The 14,351-nt window shown below is 41.6% G+C and overlaps 1 protein-coding gene across 2 annotated transcripts in view; it reads right to left on the reverse strand.

Moving 5' to 3' along the window:
* Positions 1-901: 901 nt before the first annotated feature.
* frem1b (Fras1 related extracellular matrix 1b) overlaps positions 902-14,351 on the reverse strand; it is a 70,507-nt gene continuing 57,057 nt past the window's right edge. For both annotated transcript variants that reach the window (XM_047375988.1, XM_047375987.1), the window contains exons 27-34: positions 13,273-13,417; positions 13,040-13,169; positions 12,347-12,419; positions 12,112-12,261; positions 11,605-11,909; positions 3,045-3,163; positions 1,273-1,358; positions 902-1,177 (exon numbers count right to left, since the gene is read on the reverse strand). In XM_047375988.1, coding sequence (XP_047231944.1) covers positions 978-1,177; positions 1,273-1,358; positions 3,045-3,163; positions 11,605-11,909; positions 12,112-12,261; positions 12,347-12,419; positions 13,040-13,169; positions 13,273-13,417 — 1,208 coding nt within the window. In that variant the 3' untranslated portion in view covers positions 902-977. The remainder of the gene's footprint in view (positions 1,178-1,272; positions 1,359-3,044; positions 3,164-11,604; positions 11,910-12,111; positions 12,262-12,346; positions 12,420-13,039; positions 13,170-13,272; positions 13,418-14,351) is intronic.

Here is a 14,351-nt window from a genome sequence, read left to right on the forward strand (position 1 = left end):
CGCGTCTCGGACCATCACTATGAACCGAAGGGTCTGTTGGGGACTCATACAGGTACCCAGGCAGTCTGATGGTCTTCAAGTTATCTTTATACAGAAGATAACTAAAAGTAAGAAACACTCCTTCTGGTTCTAGTTCTGTGAAGTTCTGGTTTTCTGATGATGTTCCATAAGCCCTACACTGAATAGGCTTGCAGGGACCCCTGGGTGTCCAGACTGAAGATACACTCTCCAACTCTGTGAAGGTCAGTGGCATAAATACCCAGTTAGCAGAGACAAAGCCGGCGGTCAGAACTGTACAACCGGTTTGTTTTAAAAAGGCTGAACCCATACTGTCAGACAGCTGCCACATCCCAGCAGGTTCATCCAAAGGTCAGAGCGTGAAGCCCAGAGAAATGATCAAAAACCCAAGAGCTCCATCTCAGACTCTAGAGGCCTCAGTTAGCAGGTTAAAGGTTAAAGGTCATGCCAGGATAGTTAGAAGAACGCCTCTTCTCTGTCAAAACAACATGGCCGCAGATTGTAATGGACCGTGCTGTCCTCTGTAAAGCAAAGTCTTCCTAGAGTCAAACATGCAGGCCATCTGTCCACCAGCTGAAGCTTGGTCCTGACTGGGTCATCAGCAGGACAACGAACCCAAGCACAGCAGCAAATCTACAACAGAATGGCTGAGAAGGAAAACCATCAAGGTTCAGCAATGGCCTAGTCAAAGTCTAGACCTAAACTTGATTGAAATGCTGTGGTAGGACCTCCATGGAAGAAGAGAGGGGCAAACTTACTCCAGAACATGTGAGACAGACTGAAAAAACACTGCTGCTGGAGAGGTTTTACAGACAAACGGGTCAGGACCACCACTGCAGTTTCTAAAGCTTTGAAAGAATCAGAAGCTCAGTCATCCTGGCCCTGAGGTTTTAGGAGAAGGTCTTTATTCAAACCCCTGTACAGAGCAGCTGACTGAATGACTGTAAATATGGCAGCTCTCAGTGAGGAACAGTTTCTGAAGAACAGATAAATGAGTGCTGAGTTTCAGCTGAACAGTTGGTAGAAATCCATCTTCTGGGGTTCTCGACCAGGACACAGTCTGAGCTGATGTCAGCATCATCACGTCCCAGCGGCACCCCGCTGAGTCTGGCTGTATGACGATCTGCCCACATCCAGTGGTCCTGATCTCCAGACCCACCTGAGGATGATGAAGAACATCAGTGCAGAAATCAGACAGAATAAATAGGAAATTATTGAGAATTTGTTCTAATAGTGAATGAAGCGGGTTCCCACCGATCCAGAAGGACTTCTTCCCTGCAAATCTCCACATCCAGCTGATGTCTTTCCTGGAGCGCACGATGCTCAGGCTGCTGTTGAAGCTGAAGCAGAGAAGAACATTTAGCTTCACTTACAGAGGTCCTGAAGTCCAAGTTACTCTGCGGGTTAAACAGCAGAGAGCTTCCCTTCATTGGCTCCCTGTTAAATCCAGAATAGAATTTAAAATTCTCCTCCTCACATATAAAGCCCTTAATGATCTAGCTCCATCATACATCAGAGATCTGATTGGTCCATATGTTCCTAACAGAGCACTTTGTTCTCAGACTGCAGGTTTACTGGTGGTTCCTAGAGTCTCTAGAAGTAGAATGGGAGGCAGATCCTTTAGTTATCAGGCTCCTCTCCTGTGGAACCAGCTCCCAGTTTTAGTCCGTGAGGCAGACACCCTGTCTACTTTTAAGGCTAGGCTTAAAACTTTCCTTTTTCATAAAGCTTATAGTTAGAGTGGCTTAGTTTATCCTGAGCTATCTCTGTAGTTATGCTGCTATAGGCTTAGGCTGCTGGAGGACATAATGACCACTTTCAGTCTTCGCTACATTCTCACACTACTCTCCAATTTTGCATTATTTGCTTTTATTTCAGTTCCTAGAAGCTACACCTGGCCTGACTCTGTGTCTACCTGTGACACCTTTCTGGAGAGGGGCATCGTCCGAGCTTCTGCTGGCAACAACTTAATGCTCACCTTGTACAGATGATCCACATGACCCTGTCTTTTAGTGTTTAACCCTTTCTCTCTCCTAGACATGGCTACTGACTGAGCTTCTACTGTAACTAACTCTATGTTCTCTCTTTCAGACTCTAACCTTGAAAACTGGATCAGAGTTTATCTGTTCTTTCTTTCTAGATGAAACAACTAAAGGAGCTACATCCATTAACATTTACTTTTCCTTCCCATAGAAAGTACTCCTGGATCAGTACTTATTTGTTCTCTTTGTGTCTCTGCTCTGTTCTCTCTAACCTCCAGTCGGTCGTGGCAGATGGCCGCTCACACTGAGCCTGGTTCTGGTTCTGCTGGAGGTTTCTTCCTGTTAAAAGGGAGTTTTTCCTCTCCACTGTCGCTACATGCATGCTCAGTATGAGGGATTGCTGCAAAGTCAACACCAGTGACTGTCCACTGTCTCTACATGCTCATCCAGGAGGAGTGAATGCTGCAAGTCACTGACTGGATGCAATCTGCTGGGTTTCCTTAGATAGAAAAACTTTTTATCCAATTTGAATAAATAACTGAATCTGACTGAACTGTTCAATGGTTACGATTAATCTCTTTTCAGATGACTTCTTCTCTAATTAGCAACCTGACCTGCTGGAGCTAAAACAGTTTATAAGGACAGGTGGTTACGTAGTGACAGGCAGGCAGGCGAGTATGAGGTTACCATGGTGACAGAGACAGGTGAGTCTGAGATTACTATGGCAACAGCTACAGGTAACAGCAGGATGCAGAATCAGGACCTCTGTCTTGTAATGTTCTGGATTTTCTTGCGGCCCTCATAACAGGCCCACTTTGACTTGGTGACGTGGACGCAGAGTAACATCAGTCAAATATTGTTCAGCACCAACACGCCAATGGCAACAGAACCAAGCTGCTCTGCAGTACTTTAATCATCATCACCACAGCAGGTGAGAAGGTCTGTTTGTCTCTCCATCCAGGGCAGTGGTTGTGTTTCCCCTCTGAAGGTAGCCATCAGAGAGGAAGACAGGAGGTTATCCAATTAGAACCAGAGGTTACTTACAGCAGAGAGCAGGTTCTGTCAGCGCTGGCCCAACTGGCCACAGATGAGCAGACTATGTGACAGTGTCTCCTGTAGAAGGTCCAACCTTCAGGACACAAGTTGCTGTGGGAGCTCACCACCTAGAGGAGGAAAGATTAGAGCAAGACCAGCAGTTAAAAAGTAAACTGAAATCTATTAAAGCAGCTGGGAGCAATGGCTTCCTGGTGGAGTGCTATAAGAAATGTGGTGAAGAACTCATCCCACCGCTTCACTCTACATTCAACTGGATTTTGGAAAAAAAACATAGACCCCCTTACTGGAAGGAAGCTGTCATTACATTGTTCCCTAAAAAACACAAAAGGATAAGGAATATTGCCAGAATTAAAGATCAATTTCTATTCTAAATGTTGACTCCAAACAGACTCCAGACTTTTGCAGCAGACCTGATAGAGGAAGACCTGACTGAGTTTGTTAAGGGCAGACAAACACAGGACAACATAACATTATAGACAAGATTCAGAAAAATGAATTACCAGCAGCCTTACTTAGTTTGGATCCCGAAAAGGCATTCGATAGAGTTAACTGGGAATATTTATATTTAACATTACAGAAATTTGGATTCAATAATAAATCAATTCAGTGGATCAAGTCCCTTTATTATAAACCCATGGCTAAACTTAAAATTAATGGTTTCCTTAAAGAGACATTCACACTGTAGAGGGGGACTAGACAGGGCTGCTGCCTCAGCCCGTGCCCTTTGCCCTCTATATTGAGCCTTTAGCTCAAATGGTAAGACACAGTGCCCTAATGTCAGGAATAGACATCAGCCAACAGATTCATATCAGTCTGTTTGCAGACAACATAATGCTATACTTATCCAACCCAGTGGAATCTTTTGGACATTTAATAAGGATTTTTGATAGATTTGGTAAACAAAACTCAAACCCTTGTTTAACTGTGCTCCAAATCAAGATCTGAAGGAATAGAAAATAAAGTGGGAAGCAAAATCCCTTGATTACTTAGGAGTGAATGTATCTAAAGACCCAACAAAACTATACCAAAATAATTACGAACGCATAGCTGTCAATATGAAGAAAGACTATGAAATGTGGTCCACCTATCTATTGGGATTAAGTGAGAGAATAAGTATTATAAAAATGAATATATTACTACGTTTGGTGTATTTATTTCTGTCTCTGCCATGAAAATGTTCCACAAACCCAGTTCTGTGAATGGGATAAACTTATACCAAAGTTTATATGGGAAGAAAAACAGCCTAGTTAAGGTAAGGTAAGTTTATTTAAATAGCGCTTTTCAGTAACGAGGCACTCAAAGCGCTGTACATACAATTACAAAGAAAATAAACACAGATACAGACACAGAAAAACGAATCAAATGATACTACAATCCTTCTGAGAAATCTAAAAATCTCTGGCCAACATTACAATAATACAGTTAACATTAATAATCCTTTTGGCTTTACTGGTAAGAGCTGGTTCTGAACCAATCTTTCTAAAGAGGTAATTATATAATTAAGTCCTCTATGTAGGGGAAAGCATCTTGTGCTAAGCTTTTACTGGTACTGAAGTTGAACTAAGTAATAACAGTCCATTGTAGTCTAATTAAGAAAGCTGGGTCATTGGTGTATAAGCAGCTAAAGTCCAAATTACTAATAATGTTTGGTTTTCGCTCATAATCCTTCTGATAAAACTAAAAATCAATTGAAAAGTAATGAAATAATAATAATATTTGGTTTTTGCTGGTAATCTTTCTGAGAAATCTGAAAATCTATGAAAAGTAATGAAATCATACATTTAGGTAAAGTAAGATAGGAGGAAAAAAATCATATTTCAGACTCAATTCTTAGCAGAATAGAGTCTGAAATAGTACAAAAAACCTCAGCAGGGGTAATCAACACACACATAAGTAAAGATTTAGCAAGGATACGGTGGAATCTTGAGGGTGTGAATATATATAAGTCTGAGTGTGTTTGTAAGAATTAGACTGTCAACACTGATAGAAGCACCATTGTCCTTGAGAAGAGAGGTGGAAGTTTTATCAATCGGCTGCATAGTCCTATCATCACACAGCTGGTAGGGGAGTGCTGGGGAAGAGCGTCGTCTTTATATTACATCCAGGAGATATTTTGTCGATAGCCAGTTAGCAGAAGTTGCCAAGGCCACATTGGGGAACCAGATTTGGAAAAACAATAAATGTTGTGGTTCAGGTAGTTGTGAATTTCCAACAACCTTAAGAGTTTTACTGGTATGTCTCAATTGTGAATCCAAATAGCCAAATTTCTGGTATTTTCCGCAGATCTGGAGCGTACAACTTCTCCAAGATTATATCCTTTAACCTCTGAGTCCAACCGCTGCCAGGCTGCGATTCTGTTTAAGAATCGTGTCCAGCTTGTGATTCTGCTCTCTTAACATTTCAGTCTGAGTGTTGATCGCTCTACAGACTCCATCTAACATCGCAGGCAGCTTTGGGACGCTTTGAACAGCCGCCCACGTTTTGTGAATCACTCGATAAGCCAGGTAACCACCAACTCCATAAAGCAGAAATCCTGTTATCAAAAGTTCACATATGTAGACATCTTCTACGTCCTCGACCGACATCGCAGTCAGGAACACAATCTTCCACTGCTGCCAAGAATCCATTGTGTTTCCAGAGAAGAACGTCCCGCCTGGACAAGAGGGTCTCCTTTACCCTGTCTTCCAGTTGAAAATAAATTTTGATCAATTACGTTGAGAGACCAGCTGACTAAACCAATAATTTACAAGTTTGGAGGATATGCAAAGAGAGGCTCTGAGAAAAATACAGACAAAAAGCAGAAGCAGGGATCAGCAGGGAGGAAGGGAGAGAAAACGCATGTGTCTTCCACCGAGAACAGGAGAAAAAAAAAGCCTAGAGTACACTACACTACTTTACAGCTACCAAAAAGAAGTGGCACTCCCAAATTTTAAAGAGTACTTCATGCTGCCCAAATACACTGTTTGGTGTACTTGTGCAATACTGAATATGTAGCGCAATGGAAAGACAGACATTTCTGCACTTAAATCACCAATTCAAACAAGTATTGGGCAGAAAGAGATCCCAGTTAATGTTAGAGAAAACACAGATTTCAATCATATTATTTACCCTAGAAAAATGGTACTCTATAGTAAAACGGCCTCAACTGGGGAAACAAATTGGAATAATAAGATGGATAATAAATTTAAACCAGGACAAAATGACTCTAGAGTCGGTGGTAAAGGTATTGACACCCCTTAAACTTCTCCACATACTGTCACATTACAACAACAAACATAAATACATTTTATTGGAATGTTTTGTGAAAGACCAACACAAAGTGGTATACAATTGTGAAGTGGAACGAAAATTATACATGATTTCTTTTTACCAATAAAAAACTGAAAAGGGCATTGTGCAAAAGTATTTAGCCACCCTGAGTGAATACTTTGTGGAACCACCTTTTGCTGCAATGACATATGCAAGTCTTTTAGGGTATGTCTATACCAGCTTTGCACATTCTTTGATCACATATGAACTATGAGCAAACCAAGACTTTTTCAGATACCTACTCTTGCGAGATGATTATGAAAAGTAAATCAAGACAAGTAAAGACAAAAGACAAAATCCATGCAATAATGACATTTATTTTGGCATACAGTAAACTTATACCGAAGGTTGTGGCAGTCTTGTACAAGCATCTTATCCAATCAAAAGAAGAGTCAACTTTGTATGTAAAGGCAAAGTGGGAACGAGAGCTGGGTGAAGAAATCCCAGAGGGGAAGTGGCATGATATGTGGGAAGCTCACCAAACTACAATGAAATCACAGAAATGGACAAAATTTGCCTGGAATAACCAAATCAGATATTTTATTACACCACATATTAAAAGGGAATAAAAAGACCTCTTTCAACAGAATTCAGACGAAACACACATTATTGATTGGTCCATACGTTCCTAACAGAAGCTACACCTGGCCTGACTCTGTGTCTACCTGTGACACCTTTCTGGAGAGGGGAATCGTCCGAGCTTCTGCTGGCAACAACTTAATGCTGACCCTCTACAGATGATCCACATGGCCCTGTCTTTCAGTGTTTAACCCTTTCTCTCTCCTAGACATGGCTACTGACTGAGCTTCTACTGTAACTAACTCTATGTGCTCTCTTTCAGACTCTAACCTTGAAAACTGGATCAGAGTTTATCTGTTCTTTCTTTCTAGATGAAACGACTAAAGGAGCTACATCCATTAACATTTACTTTTCCTTCCCATAGAAAGTACTCCTGGATCAGTGCTTCTTTATTCTCTTTGTGTCTCTGCTCTGTTCTCTCAAACCCCCAGTCGGTCGTGGCAGATGGCCGCTCACACTGAGCCTGGTTCTGGTTCTGCTGGAGGTTTCTTCCTGTTAAAAGGGAGTTTTTCCTCTCCACTGTCGCTACATGCATGCTCAGTATGAGGGATTGCTGCAAAGTCAACGCCAGTGACTGTCCACTGTCTCTACATGCTCATCCAGGAGGAGTGAATGCTGCAAGTCACTGACTGGATGCAATCTGCTGGGTTTCCTTAGATAGAAAAACTTTTTATCCAATTTGAATAAATAACTGAATCTGACTGAACTGTTCAATGGTTACGATTAATTGGAATGTATGAACCTGACTGTTGTGAAGAACCTTGAGACGACATGTGTGTGAATTGGAGCTATATAAATAAAACTGAATTGAACTGAAAATACAATTGTTGTGGAGTTGTGAGAAAATACAACCATTCTGGGATACTATTCACTCAGCTGTCTGTGAGATATTGATGTATCAGATATATATCAGATATATGTATATTCTTGTCTTCTGATATATCTGGGATACCTGCAGGAAATTGTGTATCTAAAGAACCAAAATCTGCTTAAAATTCTCATGGTGGTTGCGAAGAAAACTATATCCAAGAACTGGCTTACAACTGAAACACCAACATACAGACAATGGCTGTTGTTGGGACCCACAGCCATGGATTTCAACATTAAACTCCGGTACGGACATTTCTGGAACTTTCAAAATAAATGCATTAACCTTCTTCCAGCACAGCCAGGAAACGGGATAACTGCGGACTTCCTGTGATGCCACTACCTAAATAAAAACACCGCTGTTGCTACATCCGCCCTCTTTCCACACGGCCTTCGAGAAGGACCGGTCAGTGGAGGCCCAGCGCGCTGATGTCTTTTGCTGTCAAACAGACATAAACTAACTCTTCAACTGGATCCAAGGAAGCCATAAGATCATCGATCATATGCAAAGATAAGTACGGATGAAATACTGTCTGTGTATCCGGTATTTTCATTCATGAACGGGGAAAATTAAGGTACAAGCATTGCTTGACTGTCTCTCCGAGCCCCCGCAGATGCAAACGGTGTTCGAGAGAAGCCCCGGCAAAGACGCGGTCTCCCAGCCTGGAAGGAAGACAGCAGAGACCGCAGCGGACAGAACGAGCCACCCAGCTCTCCGGAGCTAACCTTTTTGTTCACAGAGCGAACGCAGAGGTTAGCTGAAAGCTAACCGCTTGTTGAATGTGGACGTTTCTTCAAGCTTTGCCCCTTTCCTCACCATGGTTCATGAGGTTAGGTGTTTTGGGCAGAGACAGGTGAAATGATCTAAACGTTTTCATGTTATGAAGTTTTGTTTGTGTGAAACTCGGCTATCTTAGTGCTAGTAGGCTAGCTACAGCACACGTGCCGGTTTGTGTACTTTGTATGTTTTAAAGTTAAGATAAACTTTATTTAAAGGGTGATTTTAAACAAAACATTGCTCATAACGCGCCGTCCGCGCTTATGCTTATATTAGAAATATCCTGTCCAGGAGTGACGCTGAAAAACTAGTCCATGCATTTGTTACTTCAAGGCTGGACTATTGTAATTCTTTACTATCAGGATGTCCACAAAATGCAGTTAAAAGCCTTCAGCTGATTCAAAATGCTGCAGCAAGAGTTCTGATGAAAATTAAAAAGAGAGATCATATTTCTCCTATTTTAGCTTCCCTTCATTGGCTCCCTGTTAAATCCAGAATAGAATTTAAAATTCTCCTCCTCACATATAAAGCCCTTAATGATCTAGCTCCATCATACATCAGAGATCTGATTGGTCCATATGTTCCTAACAGAGCACTTTGTTCTCAGACTGCAGGTTTACTGGTGGTTCCTAGAGTCTCTAGAAGTAGAATGGGAGGCAGATCCTTTAGTTATCAGACTCCTCTCCTGTGGAACCAGCTCCCAGTTTTAGTCCGTGAGGCAGACACCCTGTCTACTTTTAAGGCTAGGCTTAAAACTTTCCTTTTTGATAAAGCTTATAGTTAGAGTGGCTTAGTTTATCCTGAGCTATCTTCCTTATTTTTTCCCTCCGTCTTCTTCCCTCCCTGTTGGTTGGAGTAAGGGGGAGTCAGGTTTAGCCTAAACCGGCTCAGTTATGGTTGAGGTGCAAACACACCCTCCATTTCTGCTACCTGTATGACCCCTTCTCTTTTCCAATGGTTATAATCAGTCTGACAGAGAGAGGTATCCCAATCCTTGTGGTTTTTAGTATAACAATGACCATCAGTGGGACCCTTTGTGGGGTTCCTTGAGACGACATTGTTGTAAATAAGCGCCGTTTAACTAAATAATCTGAACTGAAACTATCTGTGTAGTTATGCTGCTATAGGCTTAGGCTGCTGGAGGACATAATGACCACTTTCACCCTCTTCGCTACATTCTCACACTACTCTCCAATTTTGTATTATTTGCTGTTATTTCAGCTTTTAACTTTGTTCTCTCTTTTCTCTTCCTAGAAGCTACACCTGGCCTGACTCTGTGTCTACCTGTGACACCTTTCTGGAGAGGGGCATCGTCCAAGCTTTTATTAACCCTGGTATTTTAAAGATATGTGTCGATTCTGGTGCTAAGCTATCCGCTTCTTTGTTAGCTTAACTGCTAACCGGTAAGAACACGTGCTTGCTACTAAAGAGTATTCAACAGAAAGGTTGTTGGTTTTCAAGCTAGTGAATAATGTGTCCCTAAACATCATTTTACTAAATTTAATAACTAAGTAAACACCATTAAGCCCCATTTCTCCAGAAAGATTTGTCTCTTTTCCAAAATATTCCCTTAATAATATTTTTTTTAATATTATTTTAATAAATAAAGGCAGCTAATGAGACACCGTTGAGAATTAATCATCCAGAAGGTTGGTTTTATTCAGCAGATCATTATTTAAAACATTATTTTAATAAATAATATTTTATCTGATCTTACATTTTGAATGGTTGTCTAAAGGTTGCTGATTATTGTCTAAGTTGGTTCCAAGACTAACTTAACTTAATTTCCAGATCCTTCAAGATAATCCTTGGTTCTCAAACATAAACATTGCATGGTAATGTTGCATCATTCTTTTGGTCATAATTATCAATCATCTTTAATCAACTTGTTTATATTGTACATAGCCCATTAGTCTTCATTATTCTTTCATTCTGCTTGGTAGTTTAGTTGGATTGTTTTAGCAAAGTAAAGAGTTTGTTGATTGAAATATGTTTGACTTTGAGTTGACTTATTTTTGTTAATAAATTCTTGTATTTTAAGAAATTGTGTGAATTTATTCCATATATGTGCAGAGTTTATGCTGTTCAATAATGTCAGAGCTCGTCTCACACCTTTCTATTTTGTCCTAACAGCCTTACTGGGCTGGTATTCACAGGACAACCCTTACCAGACCCAAATATTATTTAATAAAATATTAATATTAAATATTACATAATATTCTCAGATTCATAGTTACAACACTTTGTATCGTAGAAAATATTCTAGCAATGGAAAAACGGATATCATATTAAAAAAAGGCTGTAATTAAGTTTGATAGATGGAAACTCGCTCCCACATGTTATGTTGTTTGTCCCCCTCCTTTTTTATTTTGTTTTATTATTTATTTTCTCAATTCATATTCACTTTTGTCAGTCAGTCATTTTCTACCGCTTATTCCATAGTGGGTCACGGGGGAGCTGGTGCCTCTCTCCAGCAGTCGATGGGCGGGAGGCGGGGTACACTCATTCATACACCTAAGGTCAATTTAGAGTGACCAATTAACCTAACAGGCATGTCTTTGGACTGTGGGAGGAAGCCGGAGTACCCGGTGAGAACCCACGCATGCACGGGGAGAACATGCAAACTCCATGCAGAAAGACCCCAGGCTGGGAATTGAACCCAGGACCTCCTTGCTGCAAGGCAACAGTGCTACCCACTGCACCACCGTGCAGCCCAATTCATATTCTCGATTCATATTCACTTTTGTCAAATTGCAAAATGTAAAATGGTAAAGAAGAAAGTGTAGTGATGGGTGAAAGGGGAAATGAGATGGATTTAATTTTACCTGCCCCCCACTACAAAACAAGAAAAATAACTGATTTGTGAAATGTGATGTTTATGTTCTCACTCAAAAATAAAAATTATAAATAAAATAAAATTCTCAGCATTCAGGAAAACATCTTGGAGCTTTCAGTTTCACAGTTCAGGAGAATGTGTTCCAACTGATGGTTTCAGATTTTCTTGGTAAAACCCACCTTCCTGCCTTCAGGGTTCCAAGATGTGCTACCAAGGTGTGATTCCACTAGGTGACCCTTGGAGGTGTGGATGCGTCTGTATACAGGCATCATCTGGTCCTGTGGCTCTACCTCTTCATAGTCCAGGTGAGGCCGGTGGTCTGGGACGTCTCCTCTGGGAGGGTCTGGCTGAGTCTCCCAAAGAAGCTCTGCCTCGATGTCAGTGACTGGGTCTTCATCCTCTTCGTCCTCAGGACGAGGAGAAGGAGAAGGATCAGGGAGAAAAGGAGGAGAGGCTACCTTGAGGTCCTCTGGATCACAGCGTCCTGTCAGACAGAGGTCAGGGCACAGATTCACAGAGAAGAAACATGTTTTCACCTGAAACAGTCGAGGTTGTAAGGAAGTTTTTGTTTGTTTGTTGATCAGTTTTCCCCTGACGCATCTGAAGAAAAATCAGCTGTATAATATTCAATACCAGCTCAACATCTCCCCCTACAGGCTAAAGCAGAATTAACTCTCTGAAAGCACCTCGTCGGGGGTCGATGATCTCGACAGAGGCTGAATTTCTCTGACCCAAGATGGTGTTCTGAGGGTTTTTCAGAGTGATGCTGAAGGTCTCGTGGTTCTCCTCCAGACCATCATCCACCAGGAAAACATTCCAGCTCTTTACGTTCACACCTGGAACAAACAGGGTATAACAGGGTCAAATGCAGCAGAACCGCCATCAGGTCCATGAGGATGGAAAACAGGGTTTGGATCAGACCCGTGTCAAACTGGATCAGAGTGGCTGAGCTGTGGATGAAATCCCTGCCCGGTTTGGCCGATCCTTCCTCCACCTGCGCATACAACAACAAAACATCAGCTTGGTTCTGTTCAGGTTCTGCCTTGCTGCTGAGGCTGCACAGCTTGATGACCCTGATGATAAAAACATCAGTAAATATGAATAAAAGCAGCTACTTTATGATTTCAACTATTAGTAAAATACAGTTTATATAAGCAAAGACAACTGTGTTTATGTGTATAAATAGATAGATAGATAAATAGATAGATAGATAGATAGATAGATAGATAGATAGATAGATAGATAGATAGATAGATAGATAGATAGATAGATAGATAGATAGATAGATAGATAGATAGATAGATAGATAGATAGATAGATAGATAGATAGATAGATAGATAGATAGATAGATAGATAGATAGATAGATAGATAGATAGATAGATAGATAGATAGATAGATAGATAGATAGATAGATAGATAGATAGATAGATAGATAGATAGATAGATAGATAGATAGATAGATAGATAGATAGATAGATAGATAGCTAGCTGATTACACACTAATGTTGGTTCTGGACAAGCTGATGTTTTCATCATGTAGCTGTGAACAGAGTGTCCCTAAGAATACCCAAAAGTTCTCACACACCCCGACTCATACCAGATCCAAACTCACCTGGATGGAGACATAAGCTGGGTCGACACTTCTCCCGCTACGCTGGATCTGTATCTGCAGAGATCCTGAAGTTTCACAGGTTCTATAGCAGCTTGCCGATAGCTGGACCTGGGACCAGAACAGCTCCAGCCTGCAGGACACAGCACCAGCAGAACCTTCTCTGAATCAGTGATTGCTTTTAGACATCGATACAAACAGAGATGTTAAGTCATGTGACCTAAGCAGACACCTACATCAGAGGTGGAGTTTGGTTTCCTGCCGGATCCACGAGACGGAACTGGAAACTGTCGGCAGTTACATTCACATCAACTGGAAGGATGTAGAGGACGGAGCGCTGATCCAAATCCTGCTGGGTGAAACGGCGACTGATGGATGCTCCTGCAGAACAATAGGATGCATTCACCTGAGGGTCGCTCCTGAGAGCCACAGATATCTACCTGTTTAGAACCACAGAGATCTACCTGTTTAGGACCACTGAGATCTACCTGCTTAGGACCACAGAGATCTACCTGTTTAGGACCACTGAGATCTACCTGTTTAGGACCACAGAGATCTACCTACTTAGGACCACAGAGATCTACCTGTTTAGGACCACAGAGATCTACCTACTTAGGACCACAGAGATCTACCTGTTTAGGACCACAGAGATCTACCTGCTTAGGACCACAGAGATCTACCTACTTAGGACCACAGAGATCTACCTGTTTAGGACCACAGAGATCTACCTACTTAGGACCACAGAGATCTACCTGCTTAGGACCACAGAGATCTACCTGCTTAGGACCACAGAGATCTACCTGTTTAGGACCACTGAGATCTACCTGTTTAGGACCACAGAGATCTACCTGTTTAGAACCACAGAGATCTACCTGCTTAGGACCACAGAGATCTACCTGTTTAGGACCACAGAGATCTACCTGCTTAGGACCACAGAGATCTACCTGCTTAGGACCACAGAGATCTACCTACTTAGGACCACAGAGATCTACCTGTTTAGGACCACAGAGATCTACCTACTTAGGACCACAGAGATCTACCTGCTTAGGACCACAGAGATCTACCTGCTTAGGACCACAGAGATCTACCTGTTTAGGACCACTGAGATCTACCTGTTTAGGACCACAGAGATCTACCTGTTTAGAACCACAGATATCTACCTGTTTAGAACCACAGAGATCTACCTGTTTAGGACCACAGAGATCTACCTGCTTAGGACCACAGAGATCTACCTGCTTAGGACCACAGAGATCTACCTGCTTAGGACCACAGAGATCTCCTGCTTAGGACCACAGAGATCTACCTGTTTAGGACC

The sequence above is a fragment of the Girardinichthys multiradiatus genome, chromosome 9 (genome assembly GCF_021462225.1).
Source record: "Girardinichthys multiradiatus isolate DD_20200921_A chromosome 9, DD_fGirMul_XY1, whole genome shotgun sequence".
NCBI lineage: Eukaryota > Metazoa > Chordata > Actinopteri > Cyprinodontiformes > Goodeidae > Girardinichthys > Girardinichthys multiradiatus.